Here is a 19,480-nt window from a genome sequence, read left to right on the forward strand (position 1 = left end):
TCTCTCAACACGCATTATATACCCTCTACTGCTAGTGCTGTCACCTGCCATCTGTGACTCGTTATTGCATGTTGACATCAAATATAGGTAGTGGTCACATTAATGTGACTTGATGGTGTGGCATTAATGTGACTTGATGGTGTGGCTTCCCTGAAGAGTCCTCTAATGACCCAGGTAAACTGTTTATGTGGACCAAGAACAGGAGTGGACCAAACATCAAACCTTGTAGCACAACATAATGTTTCCCCAGATTCTAACCTTATTCCTGTCATATTTTCTAATGTGATCCTTTGTTTTCTACTGTTACAATATAATTCCATTTATGCAAGGGGAAGACTTTTTATGCCCTATCATTTTAGGTTCAACAGCAGAATTTATTGAGCTACACTTTTCTGGGCCATAGGAAGATCACAGAAATTGCCAGCCAGATCATTTTTATTGTTTAGTTCTATTAGAAATGAGTTTGTGAGATAATATATGTCCTTTTCATACATAAACCTTTACAGAAACTAAACTGAACTGTTAACAGGCTATCATAAGAAAGAAGGTTCAGTATTCTGTTAAACATTGCTTCTCAAAATTTTTGAGGACACAAGAAGGAGGGAGAGCAATCTATAATTGGAACTCAGTTTCTTATTGCCATTTCTTTATAATAGTGTATACTTCAGTCTTTCAGGAAATTAAACTTGACTTATTGACTGACTACAAAGGTACCTCAAAGGTGGCACTACCAAGTCAACACAAGATTTTAATATACTTTAGCTAAGTTGGCACTGACCTAATGATTTTCATTGTCCTCTAATATATGACTTGGCAAAACTAGTCTACGAAGATTATAGGATCTGCTTTTGGGAGACCATTCTCTTTTTTTGTTCCTCTGTTTTCAGTATTTGGCTGTGCAGTTTGAAAGCTCAAATATTATGGTATCAGAGATCTCACTTGTAACTGGTTTTCATCCTATCTAACTGAATGGCTGCAGAGTGTCACATTAAGAAACCCAGCAAGTTTAAACAACAGAACAGTATCTTCATAATGGTGAATGCAGTATTCACTACAGATTGACCGCAGTGAGCAATATCGGGTCTGCCATTGTTCCTATTAAATATAAATGACCTGTCATCATATATTCAATAAACAGAAATACTTCTCTCTGCTGATAGTGCAAGTATTTTGATCGAGCCTGATGGAGAAACTTCAACACCTGCAAATACAAATAAAATTTCCTCAAAAATTAATAACTGGTTAACTGCGTAGAATGTCACTAAGCTTTGATGAAACACAATACATGCAATTCTGTACAGCATGAGGCCTGAGCATGTCATCAGAAATAATATATGAGAATAAATCAAAAAAATTAAACACAATAATATAAATTCTTAGGTGTTTGCATTGATTCGAACCTGAAAAGAAAGTCAAATGTTATAAATGTTCTTAAACATCTAACATCTGTAACTTTTGCTTTGTGGTTAATATCAGATTTTGGCAATGAAAATATCAAAAAGTTGACTTTTTTTTCCGATTTTCATTCATTAATGTCTCATGTTATCATTTTCTGGGTAACTCATTATCGAATATAAAGTGTCTGTAGCACAGAAGAGTGTAATGCGGATAAAATGTGGTATTTACTCTACAGACTCGTCTAGATATCTCTTTAAATCTGTTGGGCATAGGGACAACACAATATTTTAGTGTCTATGTTGTTAAGAAGTACGATGCAACGTCCCTTCGGACATGCAGGTATGTCTGAAGGAACAGGTACTGTGGCAACTACAGCCATCGGGAATACATGAAGTGTATTCACAGCTGCGAATATGGACAATCATCAGCTGACTGACAATAATGAAAATTTGTGCTGGACTCAAACCCGGATTTCACGCTTTACACAAGTGGTAATCCTAAAACCTTTGGCTATCTGTGCACGAACCATAGCGAGACCCAAAATTCCATATGTCGTCATTCATGTGTCAAACCTGCACTTGTACACATTATGTAATTCCAGTATTGGGGGAGGCGGACGACACATTTTCATTGAAAGTCGCTGCCTGATATCGGCGGATAAATATACTATTGCACTGCCAGTGTTGTTAAGAAGTATAATCTAATATTCTATTAATATTATATTACACAGTAGTACTAGTTTATTGGGAAATGAGACACTTAAAGTAGTAAAGGAGTTTTGCTATAAGGGGAGCAAATAACTGATGATGGTCGAAGTAGAGAGGATATAAAATGTAGACTGGCTATGGCAAGGAAAGCGTTTCTGAAGAAGAGAAAGTATTGATTTAAGTGTTAGGAAACCGTTTCTGAAAGTATTTGTATGGAGTGTAGCCATGTATGGAAATGAAACATGGACGATAAATAGTTTAGACAAAAAGAGAATAGAAGCTTTCGAAATGTGGTGCTACAGAAGAATGCTGAAGATTAGATGGGTAGATCACATAACTAATGAGGAGGTATTGAATAGAATTGGGGAGAAGAGGAGTCTGTGGCACAATTTGACTAGAAGAAGGGATTGGTTGGTAGGACATGTTCTGAGGCATCAAGGGATCACCAATTTAGTACTGGAGGGCAGCGTGGAGGGTAAAAAATCGTAGACGGAGACCAAGAGATGAGTACACTAAGCAGATTCAGAAGGATGTAGGCTGCAGTAGGTACTGGGAGATGGAGAAGCTTGCACAGGATAGAGTAGCATGGAGAGCTGCATCAAACCGGTCTCAGGAATGAAGACCACAACAACAACTAGTTTATATGCCAACTAGCATTGCAGACAGTGATGAGACTGAAACAATGTGTGATGAGATAAAGGAAGTTGTTCAGATAGTTAAGGGAGACAAAAATTTGTGAGGAGTGACCAGAATTTCATAGTAGGAAAAGGAAGAAAACAAAAATAGTAGGAGAAAGGAAAGGAGAAAAGCATGAATGAGAAAGCCATCTGATACAATTCTGCACAGAGCATAACTCAACCACTGGTAACACTTGGTTCAAAAATCACACAAGAAGACTGTATACAAGGAAGAAACCTCAAGAGAAAAGTTTCAGATTGATCATAAAATGCTTAGACAGAGATTCAGGAACTAGAATTTAAACTATAAGCCATTTCCAGGGGCAGATGTGAACTTGGGCATTAATTTACTGTTCAAAGCTGAAGATTGAAAGTTTTAGAGGGAATATCAAGCAATGTTGGACTGAAAAGGTTGAAACAAATACAACAGAAGATGAATGGGTAGCTTTGAGAAATTAAATAGTGAAGGCTGCAGAGGATCACATGGGTAAAAAGGCACGACTTAGTACAAACGCTGAATAACAGGGGAGATACTGAATTTAACTGGCAAAAGAAGAAAGTAAAAAATGTAGCAAATGAAGCAACCAAAAGCGAATGCAGATGACTAAAATATGAGAGAGAGAGAGAAAGTGCAGAGTGGCTACACAGGAACAGTCCGAGGACAAATGCAAGAACACTGAGGCACGCATAGCTAGAGGAAAGATAGATGCTGCCAATAGAAAATTATAGAGACCTTTCAAGAAAGACAAGTAACTGCATGAATATCAAGAATGCAGTTGGCAAGCCCGAACTAAGCAAAGAAGGGAAAGCTGAAAGGTGGCAGTAGTATACAGAGAATCTACCTAATGGAAACAAGCTTTAGGATAATTTTGAAGAAAGAGAAGAGGAAGTAGGTGAAGATGAAATGGGAGAGCCTTGGGAGAGCCAACCATGACAAAATTATTCCATCCACCTGGTGCGCAAGAGATATGAGACAGGCAAAATATCCTCAACATCAGGAAGAACACAGTAATTCCAGTTCCAGAGAAAAGAGGTACTCGCAGGTGTGAATACTATCAAATCATCTGTTTAATACATCTGCACTTAACATCTACATACATACTCCACAAGAAACCATATTGTGCACAGTGGAGGGTGCCATATGCTACTACAAGTATTTTCTTTCATGTCCCACTTGCAAATAGAACAAGGGAAGAATGACTGTCTAAAAGCCTCTGTACGAGTCCCAGTTTCTCACTTATTTTTGTGGTCCTTATGTAAAATGTACATTGATGCCAGTACAGTCATTCTGCAGTTGTCTTCAAATGCCAGTTCTCTAAATTTCCACAATGGTGCCACATGAAAAAAGCATTGTCTTTCCTCCAGGGATTCCCATTTGAGTTCCGGAAGCATCTCTGTAATACTTATGCAATTATCGAACCTACTGGTAACAAATCTAGTAGCCCACCTCTAATCTGCTTTGATGTCTTCCTTTAGACCCATTTAGTGGGAATCCCAAACACTCAAACAGTACTCATCAATGTGTCACACTAGCACTCCATATGCTCTCTCCTTTATAGATGAGCAACACTTTCCCAAAATTACTAAAATGTAAACTTTCACGGCCGGAAATATCATGTCCATTATAATTATCCGGGCTGTTATGCCGTGGTCGGTTGATGAATTCTGTGGTGATTCCCAACGTTTCGTCTCCGACTGCGGGAGACATCTTCAAGGGCGTCCGTAGCTTGATGGAAGGTCCAACACACACACTGGCTCGCTACTGACTTCGCTCCAGTAGCGAGCCAGTGTGTGTGTTGGACCTTCCATCAAGCTACGGACCCCCTTGAAGATGTCTCCCGCAGTCGGAGACGAAACGTTGGAAATCACCACAGAATTCATCAACCGACCACGGCATAACAGCCCGGATAATTATAATGGACATTTCCCAAAATTCTCCCACTACATAGAAATTGAGCATTCACCTTCCCTACTATCAATGTGACATGCTCATTCCATTCCATATTGCTTTGCAATTTTACGCCTAGATATTTAACTGATTTGCCTGTGTCAAGTAGTATCCTACTAATGTTGTATTCAAAAGTTAGGAGATTGTTTTTCACACGTATATGGATCCAGTTGGAGCTGCTAGTGGTACTGGTCATGTTTGTGTGAGGTGTGCTTGCTTGTGTGAGTGTCTGCTCTGCTGAAGAAGGATTTGGCCAAAGGTTCCTATGTGTGACATTCTTTTTGTTGTGCCTGTCTGCAACATGGCGAACAGCAATCTATCCTTCACAATATCCAACTTAGGATTCCTGTTGTTTAACTTATATTTATGTATATTTAGAGCAATCTGCCATTCATTATACCAACTAGAAATTCTGTCAAACCCATCCTGTATACTCTTACAGTCACTCAATTATGAGACTTCCCCATACATGTTAGAGTAGTCCTATCACACTTACCTGGAGCACTCCTGATGACATCCTTGTCTCCGTTGAACACTCTCTGTCAACAACAATGTACTGGGTCCTGTTCCTTAAGAAGCCTTCAAGCGACTCACATATCTAGGAATCTATGTATGCCTGTACCTTCGTTGACAGGCTGCAGGGCACCATCTCAAATGCTTTTCGAAAATCTGGAAATATGAAATCTGCCTGCTGCCCTTCATCCATGGTTTGCAGGATATCATGTGAGAATAGGGGCAAGCTGAGTTTCGCACGAGCGATGTTTCTTAAGTTACTGCTCATTTGTGGACAGTAGTTTTTCTGTCTCACGGAAATTTATTACATTTCAACTCAAAATGTGTTCAAGAATTCTGCACCAAACAGATGTCAAGGATATTGGTCTATAATTATTGGGATCCGTACGTCTATCCAGGAATCATCTGCGCTTTTTTCCAGACGCTTGGGTTATATGGTGGGTGAGAGAGTTGCGATAAATGAGAGCCAAGTAAGGGGCCAATGCTGCAGTGTACTCTCTGCAAAACCAGATTTGGATTCCATGTGGACCTGAAGACTTATTTGCTGTGAACTCTTTCAGCTGCTTGTCTATGGCACATATGCCTATTTCCTCCATGTGGGATTCTGTGTGTCAGTCAAATGACAGTATGTTTGTACGATCATCCTGCGTGAATTGTTTCTTAAATGTGAAATTTAAAACTCTAGCTTTCCATTTGCTGTCTTCTACTCCCACCAGACTGGTCAACAAGTGACTAGACAGAAGTCATCGACACACTTAGTGATTTTAAGTCATGGTGCCAAATATTTAAACGACAATTTATTTAAGAATGGAAACTCTGGTAGAAGACAACTTCGGGGAAGAACAGTTTTGCTTCCAGAGAAATGTAGCCTATCCCCACTGTTACTGAATCTCTACATTACTCAAGCAGTAAAGGAAATCTAGGAGAAATTTGGAAAAGGAATTATAGTTAAAGGAGAAGAAATAAAAACTTTAAGGTTTGCCCATTACATTACACAGTGAAGAGCCAAAGAAACTGGTACACCTACCTAATATCGTGTAGGGCCCCCACGAGAACGCAGAAGTGCCGCAACACAATGTGGCATGGGCTCGACTAATATCTGAACTAGTGCTGGAGGGAATAGACACCATGAATCCTGCAGGGCATGAGTCCTACATTTTCCATAAATCCATTAGAGTATGAGGAGTGGAGATCTCTTCTGAATAAAATGTTGTAAGGCATCCAAGATATGCTCAATAATGTTTATGAACATGTCATCTGTCATAGTCATATCTACATGTACCAGGGGTCCCACATCACTCCAACTGCACATGCTCCACACAATTACAGAGCCTCCACCAGCTTGAACAGTCCCCTGCTGGCATGAAGGGTCCATGGATTCATGAATTTGTCTCCATACCCATACACGTCCATCTGCTCGATAAAATTTGAAACAAGACTTTTCTGACCAGGCAACATGTTTCCAGTCATCAACAGTCAAATGTTGGTGTTGACGGGCCCAGACGAGGAGTGAAGCTTTGTGTCATGCAGTCATCAAGGGTACATGAGTGGGCCTTCGGCTCCGAAAGCCCATATCAATGATTTTTCATTGAATGATTTGTACACTCACAGTTGTTGATAGCCCAGCATTGAAATCTGCAGTAATTTGAGGAAGGGTTGCACTTCTGTCACGTTGAACGATTCTTTTCTGTTGTCGTTGGTCCCGTTCTTGCAGGATCTTTTTCCGGCCAGTGTGATGTCGGAGATTTTGTGTTTTATCAGATTCCTGATATTCATGGTACACTCGTGAAATGGTCATATGGGAAAATTCCCGCTTCATCACTGTCTCAGAAATGGTGTGTCTCATCACTCATGCACCAACAATAAGACCTCATTCAAACTCACTTATATCCTGATAAGCTGCCATTGTAGCAGCAGTAACTTATCTAACAACTGTGCCAGACACTTTTTGTCTTATATAGGCATTGCCAACTGCAGCACCATATTCTGCCTGTTTGTGTATCTCCATATTTGAATATGCGTGCCTATACCAGTTTCTTTGGCGCTTCGGTGTAATTCTGTTAGAGACAGCAAAGAAATTGGAAGAAAAGTTGCTTGGAATGGATAGTGTCCTGAAAATAGATTATTAGATGAACATCAACAAAAGTAAAACAATGGATATTGAGTGTACTCAAATTCAATCAGGTGGTCCTGAGGGAATTATATTAGAAAATGTGAAACTAAAAATAGTAGATGAGTTCTGCTGTTTGGGCAGTGAAGTAACAGATTATGGATGAGGCAGAGAGAGTGTAAAATGCAGACAAGCAATAGAACGAAAGCATTTCTGAAAAGGGGAATTTGTTAACATCTAATATGAATCTGTGGTTTAGGAAGTCTTTTCTGAAGGTATTTGTCTGGACTGTAGCCTTGTACGGAAGTGAAATGTAGACAATAAGCAGTTAGACAAACGAATGCTTGAACATCTCTCTGTGCCCTCTAATTGTATTAATCTTGTCTTCACAGACCCTAAGGTAGCAATATATAAGATGTCGTATATTCCAAGATTGCTTATTTAGTGCTAGTTATTGAAACTTTGTATGCAGACTTATGCAACATACTCTCTATCTCAAAGTGTCTGCCACTTCAGGTTTTTCAGTATCTCTGTAATGTTCTCCCTTGAGTCAACTAAGCTTTCAATGCATGTAATGCTCCTCTTCACATGCATTCAAAATCCTGTTAATCCTATAGTACGGGTCCCACATACTTCAGCAACATCACAGAAAGAGTAACACAGGTGAATTGTAAGTTATCTCCTCTGTCGACTGATTGCATTTTCCCATTATGCTACCAATGAATCACAGCCACCTGTTTTGTCCACTACTGAGTCAATGTGATCATTGCATTTCACATCTCAGTTGACCACTGTTGCTCACCTCTGCAGGTATTACCTCTCTACTATCCTGCACATGCTCCCAGGGTGGTGCTAAGGGAGAAACAACTATTAAGACGAGACTGAACACTCTTAAACGTCCTCTCGGTCAGAGTCTCTGAGGAAATACATTCGAACAGGCTCTTCTCAGGACCCTCAAGTTTGTTAGATTGGACTTCAATATCAATTTAGCAACTAAACAAAGAAAACATAAGCAAAGCAAAGAGTGAATGTTTATCCAGGACCCTGAAAGAACATCTAATTGTCATCAACTTACTCCAAGAAACCCACATAGAAGATGATATACAACTTCACAGCAGAAGGACATTTTCGGGCTTTAATCTGGGTAACTAAATTATCGATTGGCAACTGATGCACAAAACAATATTAATAACTAACAAGTCCTATCATCAACTTCACAGCTACAGTTAAAGTGGGGAACTTGATAGTCAAAATGTATGAAGTATCATGATGCAACTGGCCTTCTCCACCTCTGTCCTCACCACAACATTCAAGCATCATCGTTGATGACCTCAACAGCTATCATATGCTCTGGGGACATCAAGAATGTGACAAAAGTGAACAATAACCTGTCGACTGGATGAAAGCAGAAAACCTAAAACTTATATACAATCCCATAGGCTAGGCAACCTTCTTCTCTGGCTGATGGAACAAAGGTACACACACCTAACATATGCTTATCATACAGTCTCCAAACATGCCCAACTAGGTGTGCCACAGAGTCCTGTCCCACCGTTCAGAATAATCCAATAATGCTCCATACAGGATTGCTCATAGCCATCATCCATTCCTACCTAAAATTGGGATGGACCTTTTAAGAAAGCCAACTGGTCTGAATTTTCCAAACAGACTCCACAAATACGATGGAAAAACCCATCTTTAACAACCACAACAGATTCACTGATGTGCTGAAAGGTGCAGCAAAACAAAGCATACCAAGGCATGACTGCAAAGAATGCATTCCTGGCTGGAATGAAGACAGGCAAGGGCTTCTCCAGGACCTCGATGACAGTGGTGATCCTGCTACTGCCTCCAACTTTCTACAATCACTAAATGAGAGCATACAAAACAGATGGAAAGAAACCTTAGCTTCCTTGGACTATATTCCAGCAGGACGGTCTTGTCCTTAATCAGAAAGCTGGATACAGCAGGCAACAACACCCGACAAAAATGTAACATACATCTGGATGATATGCCCAATTATATGATCTACACCTCAAAGTCAACAAGAGATAAACACATCCAAAGAGAAGTTAGACATCTCTTAAAAGTAAAGATCATTTGGGTTCACAAACATCTGAATTTTCCATCCCATTTCAACTGGACGAGAAAATAGAATCCATAAAGCACATGAAACCTCAAAGGCAGCAGATGTTGATAGTATTTACCCTGAGTTTCTATTATATTGTGGTCCTGCTAGTGTCAAGAGGATGAACACCTTCTGTTACACATCTTAGACTCAGAAGAAAACTAAGATCATTGTTGTACTAAAACCAAATAAAGATCCACCAAAAGTTGAAAACGATCACCCACTGACCTTAATGTCACATTTAAGTTCCTGGAGAGGCTCGTTCATAACAGAATTTTGTCAGCCATCAACAAACACATCCCCATAGAGTAAGTTGGGTTTTGACCAGGAAGAGGATGTGAAAAACAGGTGCCACAAAAGCAACTCATATCAAAAATGGCTTTGAGAAGCAGAAGGTAAACATGGGGTCTTCTTAATAAGGAAGTGAGTAAGTAAGTAACTGCAGCCTATGATACCATCTAGTGCGACACACACTAGCTCAAATTCATCAGTGTCACTCCGTGCCAGAAACTAATCACTCTAACTGGAAACATAGTGAACAACAGATACTTCCAGGTGTTCTCACCGAACTTCAACAGCAGAGACCACATAATAAATGATGGTATTCCATAAGCTTCTGTTTTGGCCCCACTTCTTTTAATTTATAAACATACGACCTTCCAGAAACAAAGTCCAGGAATTCATTTACTCTGATAACATTGCTCTGATCGCTCAGGATCAAAGGTGTAGGGAAGCTGAAGCAACACTAATATCAGACCTGAAGATGCTGGATGAATACTTCAAACAGAACTCTCTCCAACAAAATCCTCCTACAGAATAAACGAGCAAAGTAAAAATCCACCATCACATTTAGAGATCAGACTCACCAACAGTGCAACACTCCAAAATATCTAGATCTGACCCTAGACAGGTCTTTGATATACAAAATGCACATTTGGAATGGGACAACTAAAATCAAAACATGGAACAGCATAATCCAGAAGTTAACAGGAACCGCTTAGGGTACCACTAGAACAGTCCTCGGATCATCAGCTCTAGCTCTTTCATACTCAGTCACAGAATACCACTGTTCCACCTGGCTAAACAGTGCTCACACTAAAGTAAATAACACATAGCTCAATCAAGCAATGCACTTCATCCCAATCCATATAACCTGGGAGCTCTAGGAACTCGAACTCTAAAGATTTTTCAAGATATCCTCTGGCAGACCATGTAATGGTACTTGAATTACGTAACCATTACCGCACCTCAACTGAACCTCTTGATACCAGCAATATTCTACTGTGTTTCTGTAGAACAGTTAACATATTTCTGAGACAACATTCAGATTTGATTTCATTAATGAAGAGGTACTTTGATACATCGATATGTTTATATTGCAATGATATTATTCTTATGTGTATTCTTTCTTTTGTCACTATGATCTTTGTCGTACTTGTAACTCTGATTTTTGGGCGCATAAGCAATTAGTAAGTAGTTAGAGAGTCGGACCTTGAAAAAGTCAAGTGTTGGATGTCACGCTGGAAAGACGCATATTGTAGCCAGTTTATAAAATGTGAACTTTAACAGTGAGGAAGATGTTTTCAAGTATGTTTTGTATTGTGAAGTGATGTTTTGTGTGTTTCGTGATATTGCAACAAAAGCAATAAAAAGGAAGTGTAACTTAAATTCGGAGTGCTGATTATTTTTTTACATCACCATTATGCTGACTTTCTAAGGTTTAATCTTCAAGAATGGTTTGTGAAACACATCTATAAAACTTTTGAATATAGCAGAATAAAACCTAGGCCTCTTTGCATCCGAGCTTGGAATCATCACCACCTAGATTTTCGACGATTGAGCCATGATTTTACAACGAGACCAGCGTGGGAAACACGAAAAGATGAGTGCCTAGTTTATTCATTATTACATGAAACGACTTTATTAACTGTGCTCTAATGACACCTGCCACATAATAACTTTGTTGTTGCCCAAAAATGCAGTATTTAGCAGCGTGAGCAACACCACAATCATTATTAAATTTTGACCTTTGTTGCGGTAGGGTTGTTAGAACCAGAATTCTTCAGAAGCTCCACCATTTTTCTGACATGTGACAGAGTTTCATCCCATTTTAGGCATTTGTATATGCTATCTTCAAACAATGATGCCACTTTGCTGTGATGTTCAGTAGCTTTAAGAACAACTGCGGCATTTCCATGGTCAGCAAAATGGCTTTGTTGTTGAAGGATAGCATGTACAATTGCCTGAAATGGAACTCAACTCTGTTATACAGCTGAAAAACAGTGTGCCTATGGAATGTCGCCTCAGTTGTGTGTCTGGATTCATGATTTCCTGGCAGAAAGATCACAGTTCATAGTAATAGATGGAAAGTCATCGAGTAAAACAGAAATAATATCCGGTGTTCCCCAAGGAAGTGTTGTAGGCCTTCTATTGTTCCTGATCAATATTAACGACTTACAAGACAATCTCAGTAGCCGTCTTAGATTGTTTGCATAAGATGCTGTCATTTACCATCGTGCATTTACCATCTTGTAAAGTCATCTGATGACCAAAATGAATTGCAAAATGATTTAGATAATATGTCTGTATGATGTGAAAAGTGGTAATTGACCCTGAAGAAAGAAAATTGTGAAGTTATTCACATGAGTACTAAAAGAAATCCGCTCACGTTCGATTTCATGAAGGCTGTAAATTCAACTAAACACTTAGGGATTACAATTACAAATACCTTAAATTGGAATGATCACATAGATAATGTTGTGGGTAGAGCCAACCAAAGACTGCGATTCATTGGCAGAAGACTTAGAAGGTACAACAGGTCTACTAAAGAGACTGCTTGCACCATGCTTGTCTGCCTTATTCTGGAGTATTGCTGTGTGGTGTGGGATCAGCATCAGATGGGGCTGACGGATGACATCGAAAAAGTACAAAGAAGGGCAGCTCATTTCGTATTATCACAAAATAGGGGAGATAGTGCCACAGACATGATACATGAATTGGAGTGGCAATCATTAAAACAAAGATGTTTTTCGTTGCGATGGGATCTTCTCATGAAATTTCAGTCACCAGTTTTCTCCTCTGATTGCGAAAACATTCTGTTGGCACCCACCTACATTGGGAGAAATGATCATCACAATAAAATAAGAGAAATCTGGGCTCGCACAGAAAAATTTAAGTGCTCGTTTTTCCCCCGCGCCATTCGAGAGTGGAATGATAGAGAGACAACTTGAAGGTGGTTCACTGAACCCTCTGCCAGGCACTTTATCGTGAATAGCAGAGTAATCATGTAGATTTAGATGAGCTTCCGAATTATTCTAGTCTACCAGAAGATGTCACGAAAAATTTTAAGATCTTGAACTTCTACACCTCCCAAGCTTTATGAATTACCTAAAGTCCACAAGGAAGGTATTCCATTCAGATCAGCTATTAGCATTATTTGTTCTCCTACCTACAGGCTAGCCAAATATCTAATTAAGTTAATGATTCTGATAGTAGCCTGCTGCGAACATCACATCAAAAACTTGCAGATGTTCACTGAGAAAATTAATATATTGTAAAAATTCTTGTGAGGAATGCACTGAAACTGCTGAGAGAGCATTTTCTCCCTGAAACAGTAAAGTTGTTCTGACATGTCATGATGACCAACTACTTTTTGTGTGGCAGTAAATTTTATGAAATGTCTCCAGCAGTGGCCGACCTTTTTATGGAACATTTTGAGCAATTTGCATTAAATTTGGCTCCTCTTCATCCATCTTCATTTTGTCTTTATGTTGATGACAGGATTATGGTCTGACCGCATGGCACAGAAGCTCCCGAGCACTTCCTTGAAGGCATGAACAGCATGCACTCAAACATCAAGTTCGCTGGCGAGAAAGTGAAAGACAATTAATGTTGGGTGGATGTCTCAGCCACTCTGTATACTGCAAGCTAACACACAACAATTTGTATCTTAGTGCACAGAGTTTTCGTCAACCAGTCCAGCAGAGAGCAGTTTTCAATAAACTGGTTCACAAACCAAACACTGTTTCTGACAAGGACCATTTGGATTTTGAAATTAATCATCTGAAATACGTGTAATGAAAGAACAGCTGTGGTTCATGTGATATGAAGTCAGCATTGTCCAAGGAAAGGAAATGTGAAAATGTTGAACATTCACAGGATGAGCCATTGACTGTATTGCTTTCTTTCTGTGATATTGCATCCAGCAAAATATGCAGAGACCTGGGAAGAGTAGTCACAAGACCTATTTTCTGACCTTCTATGAAGATAAAGTTGAGGCTATGCCTTGTTAAGGACAGTCAAGGCCTCAGGATCCCTGGGATTTATAACATCTTTGTGAGTACGGACGCATCTGTACCGTTTCCGAATGCTGTGCAGAACATCAGCGGCATATTAAAAATCAAGAACTGGAGAAATCTGCAGTTGCTGAACACAGCCTTGCAAACAAAATATCATTTGAGGAAACAAATGTTTTGTCTCGGGTTTCTACATACTGGGATTGTGTAATTAAGGAAGGTTTGAGAAGTAAGAATGTGCAAGAAGAACTTCAATTGTGACAGTGGATATAATTTCAGCAGTGCATGTAGGTGAGATCTCGGTGCAGAGAAGAAGCAGAGATATTTATGGAAGCAGTGGCACCACCAGAACAGAAACTGACACCATCTGTGACAGCATTACATGGCTACCGATCAATCAGACGTCGTCTATGGGCTATGCAAGGCCACCACAGCAACTGCCTAAACAGTCATTTGCTCCTGACAAAGATGATGGAGGCAATCATCTAAGGCTCGAGGTTTTACCTTGAAATGGCATGGCAAGATGTCCTAGTATGTTTTATACAAACAGGGAATCCTCTATCTACAACAAAAACCCATCAAGTAAAAAAAAAATGTTACAAGGAACCACATAGAAAAAATATTAGGTGTTGATCAGACAAAGGAACAAACTGGCTTTAGAGGCAGATACAGCATACTGGGCAACCTGCAAAAATGTACAAAATTATGGTACTGAGCAATGATTATTAATTATCATTCTATCTGGGACTCATAGATTTTAAGAAAACTTCTGACTTAATTTCAACAAAATCAGTACTAAGAGCTCTTGAGAAAAAAGGCACTGATTCAACAGATGTAACTGTACTAAAGAATATTCATGTCAATGCTTCAGCTTCCTCTAGACTTCATCGAGGCAGTGAAAAATTCAGAAGTGAAAGAAGAGTCAGGCAGAAATATATCCTATTAGCACACCAGCTCTCAGTAGACCACGTGGAAGTTTTTGGATCCTTACACTGAGAAAAAAAAGAAAGAATACCTCATGGAACATATGTGAAACATCTTCATTTCACTGGTGATATTGTACTGTTTGCCTCTGGTACAGATAAACTGTAACTACAAATGGAACAATTTAATAAATCAAGTTTGAAAGTAAGGCTACTACATGTTTGGGTATCTGTCGTTCTGCAGCATTTACAGCAGCTGACGAATATGGTACTGTATGGGTTAAAGACATACATGCAGTCACTTGTGTGGAAACTCATAGCAGCCACCTTCTCGGGAATACTGAATGCAGAATGTCTCAACAGCTATGTCGCTGGCTGCCTGCACACAGTAAACTGTCAAGTCTTTCTTGAATCACACTGATGACTCTTGATAAGTCTGTAACTATGTGGGACAAAGTGTCAAACAGAGTGATGGTGGGTTGGCACAATATGTGTATTATTGAAACCTGTAGTTGGGAATCCATTGGTAAAAATTATTTACTTGTTATTTGCACATTTCTGTTCCTTGTGGATCCAGTGTCTACATTACCTCATAACTAGCATGTGTGCCCTTAGATAAAATAACCAATTATAGTATGTAACATAAAAATTGGATACTGAATAGAGAGTCTACATACATTACCTTCTATCATTTCATATTATTACCTTTCTTCCTCTTCACTGGCGTGTCAACATCCTGGTCACCAGTATCCGTTTCGAATTTCCTTATACATTCAGCAAGCAGTCTGGGCTTTTTGAAAATAGGGGATAACTCATCTTCTTCATATTTATACCCTGAGAAGAAAGATTGTAAATGCAATTTGAAACATTTTTAACTGCCCAAATGTATAACTCTATAGCTAATTAGAATAAACACTGCCCACTCACAAAATTTTGTATGTACTATGCAGGGTGGTTCAGGAAGAATGTCAGATAATTTGTGAGGTGATTCTACATGTGAAAATAAAACACAAAAGTCCTATGAAGATGTGTCCAGTTTACGATCATTACTCAACTGGAGTGGATTGAAGAGTACAATATCCATGAATGATTATAAAGACAAGCGTGAGTATTACTTACCAAAATGCAGTGTAGGTGCTGTGGCGGACAGAATCATGGTGGGACAGATAACTGATCCATCCTACAAGAGGTGTGGAGGTCCTACAACAGATGGCAGCACTGTGATGACACACTGAGGCAACAGCTGCAAGCTTACCCAGTGTGCAATTGTGGGCTGGATCAGTGAGCAGTCATGAGGCAGTGTGCATGTTTTGCTTGGGTGGCATTTCATTGGGCAAAGTCCATTGTGTACGGGTACTTTCATGGTAGTGCCCATGAGGCTGTGACAGACCACTAGAGACGTTTCCCTGATCGGCGAACCCATGTGTCAGGGTATTTCCCAGGATTTTTCAAACATTACATGAAAACATTACATGAATCTAGAACACTACCCAGTGTACATGTAACATCAGAACATGAGGCCATCCAGTCAACTGAGGAAAGGGAAGACATTATCGCAATGGTACACTGGAGTCCATCATCAGTACATGACACATTAGCTATCAGTTTGATATTCTACAAATACAAGTGTGGTGTACATTACACTCCAAGGGCTTGTACCCGCTTCATGTACAACCCATGCAACATCTGCATCCACGTGACTCAGTAAGCAGACAACAATTCTGTGAATGGTTGGCTGTACACAGAGATATTGTGCAGTACATTCCATTTAAAGATGAGGCTACATTTACATGCAATGGTATCATGAACACCCACAATTCTCATACATGGACGATGGGGAACCCACATGATACTAGGGAAACAAGATACCAAGTTAGGTTCTCAGTGAACACTTTGTGTGGCATGACTGATGACCTGGTGACAGGACCTTTTTCCTGCCAAATTGCATGACAGCCACAGCATAAGACATTTCCTGGCAGGAGACCCACCTGCATTTTTGGAAGACATGACATTAGAGCAACAATGGAAAAGGTACTTGTATCTTGATGGCTCACCTATTCACTGTGCCTGACACGTATCTCAGTATCTGAATAATACATTCCCTCAATGGGAAATGGGCTTTGACGGACCCATTAACTGACCTGCCAGATCACCCGACCTAACCCTATTACACTTCTGTTTATGGGGTTGGTTAAAGTAGGATTTGTATGCTACAAAGTGGATGGATACACATGAAGAATTTGTCACTCATGGCATCAGTGCTGTTGCCCACATTAAAGTCCACCATATGATGTTCAACATACAATACAATACAATACACCCTCCAATGCATTGGCAAGTGCATTGAGACAGTTGGGGAACTTTCCAAATACCTCTTGCAGAATGGATCAGTCATATGTCCCACCATTATTCTGTCCACCACACAGTGCCTACACAGCATGTTGGTAAGTAATATTCACATTTGTCTTCATAATCACACGCGGATGTCGGTAGGCTTCAACCCACTCCAGTTCATTAATGATCAAAAATTGCACACGTGTTCCTAGACTTTTCTGATTAATTTTCATGTGTACAATCACATCACAAGTTATGTGACATTCCTCCCTGTCTGTGGCTTTACTGACTTGTTGTTGTGTTGTTATGACAGAAGTGGTTGATTAAATGGAGAGACTACAGCTCTATCATCAGACAAAAAAAAAAAAAAAAAAAAACTACAATTTATATTTGGGTACATGATTCATGGCACATACTGTTCCCTGTCTCCTTCAGTGTCATACGAACAACTGTCTGTCAGTGCCTGGTATTTGTGACTTCTTGTCCTCCTTTTATTCTTCTCCTTCCTTCTGTTCTTTTCGAGTGTCATTTCCTATGCATTGCTCTATCAGATATTTTCACATAGTTTAGACTTCTGTCCATGATGAATCTGACATTATTTGTCCTTTGCACAACTCAGTTGTTTATCAAATTTTATATTTAAATTGCTTGTCCAAAGTGACAAAGTCTCCCTCAGATTCAAAATCTTCATCAGATAACGAGAAGATGAGTTCACTGGACAAAATATCAGCCACACTCTTAAAGTACACCAGTCACTTTCTAGTGCTGTATACGGCATTGAAATGGTACCAGGTTGTCATGTTATTCTGAACTGCTTATGTAAGTCATGGCAGTGAAGTAATGTGACTTTCGGTTTCAAACCTGAAAGGAATTGCTGTTACCAGTGAATGCAGCTCCATCTCAACCAGTTTCCATGTGAATATTGCAAAGGGAAAGATGCACAGTGGACATTTGGAGTTAGGTATCTCAAAAAAAGGCCACTGCTCACACTGTCACACAAAAAGTTGCATATCTACAATGTGCCAAAAAACACAGAAACTGGACAGGAACTGACTGGAGGCACATGACATATTTCGATGAGATATGATTTCCCCTCTCAACTGAGCTATATACCAGCTACAAGCAGCAGTTTAACTATACCTTTTTTAAACATCAATAATTTATACAGAATAATATTCACTTCGAAATATTAAGTATTTTAAAATTTGTGATTTATTAAACTCAATAAAATTAAATTTCAATGCTAGGTTAAAACACTGAATTCTCTGAGATTTTACGAAATTCCTAAAATTCCCTGAGATTTTCCTGATTTCTCCAGGTGAAATATAATCCCCTGAGAATCCCAGGTTTTCCAGAAGAATCACTATCCTTCCCTTCTTCTCCACAATGGACACCACAGCCATAAATTTATTAAATGAATGCAGCACTTCGCGACAGTTCTATTGTGTCCTTTTATATACAGCTAAACAATATAAAATGGCTTAAAAATCCAAAACCAGTTGCGGAATAAGAAAGAAGGCTACATACATACAGTCAATGCTGTTCTGGCTGCAGCAGCTGGAGATAGCGATCATGTGTGTGTGAGGTGCGCTTGCTTGTGCGAATGTGTGTGTGTGTGTGTGTGTGTGTGTGTGTGTGTGTGTGTGTGTGTGATCTTTACAGTGAGTAGCAATCTATTTTTTTTTCATACTATTTGACTGACGAACTTCCTCATTTTGATGAGACTGGAGGAGTAATCTGTTTCACTTGCTAAAAACAAATAACAGTCAAGATCACAAAAATATTTCTTTATTTAAAACAACCAGTTTCGACAGACTCTGTTGTCATCTTCATGTCTTAAAAAACCTTTTTGTTATGAAAAGTGCTCATTTTACATTGGACCTCATACAGAGTTGTCATGTCAATAAAAATCATCAAATTACAAAAGGACCAGCATGCAATGAACACAGTTCATAACAAAAAGATTCTTTCAGACCTGAAGATGACAGCAAAGTCTGTGGAAACCACTTGTTTAAATAAAGAAAAATTTATGTAATCTTGGCTGTTGAATGTTTTTAGTTTCATAATATTGTTGATATCCCAACCAGGACTTTCCAATATTTGAGTTTTGGGAGAATGTATGCAATCAAATGCATTAGCATACAAACGTAGCCAAAACTGGCAAAATAAAAGATCAGTATCATTCCAGGCAAAGATTACGAAGTATGTGAAAGTAATTAAACTGGAAACACTAAGCAGATCTGAATGCCTAACACTGAGTAAAACAGATGAACAAGAAGAACTGGGAAAGAAAGAAAGGAAAAATTTTGGGATCAAATCTTTGAAGTTGTATTGAATAATATTATTTCTTCATTCTTTTCTTTTCTTATACATGAGCAATATGTAAACTGAATGAGTTATAGACACCGCCAAAGGGAAGTTAGTGAGTTATTTTGTGGCAAGGATAA

At 39.2% G+C, this 19,480-nt stretch overlaps 1 protein-coding gene across 10 annotated transcripts in view; it reads right to left on the reverse strand.

Annotated features, from left to right (window-relative positions):
• Window positions 1–19,480, reverse strand: part of LOC124804623 — a 170,140-nt gene that overhangs the window by 96,781 nt on the left and 53,879 nt on the right. For all 10 annotated transcript variants that reach the window (XM_047264881.1, XM_047264842.1, XM_047264857.1 and 7 more), the window contains one exon: window positions 15,405–15,533. In XM_047264881.1, the coding sequence (XP_047120837.1) occupies window positions 15,405–15,533 (129 nt within the window). The remainder of the gene's footprint in view (window positions 1–15,404; window positions 15,534–19,480) is intronic.

The sequence above is a fragment of the Schistocerca piceifrons genome, chromosome 1 (assembly GCF_021461385.2).
Source record: "Schistocerca piceifrons isolate TAMUIC-IGC-003096 chromosome 1, iqSchPice1.1, whole genome shotgun sequence".
In the NCBI taxonomy this organism is placed as follows: domain Eukaryota; kingdom Metazoa; phylum Arthropoda; class Insecta; order Orthoptera; family Acrididae; genus Schistocerca; species Schistocerca piceifrons.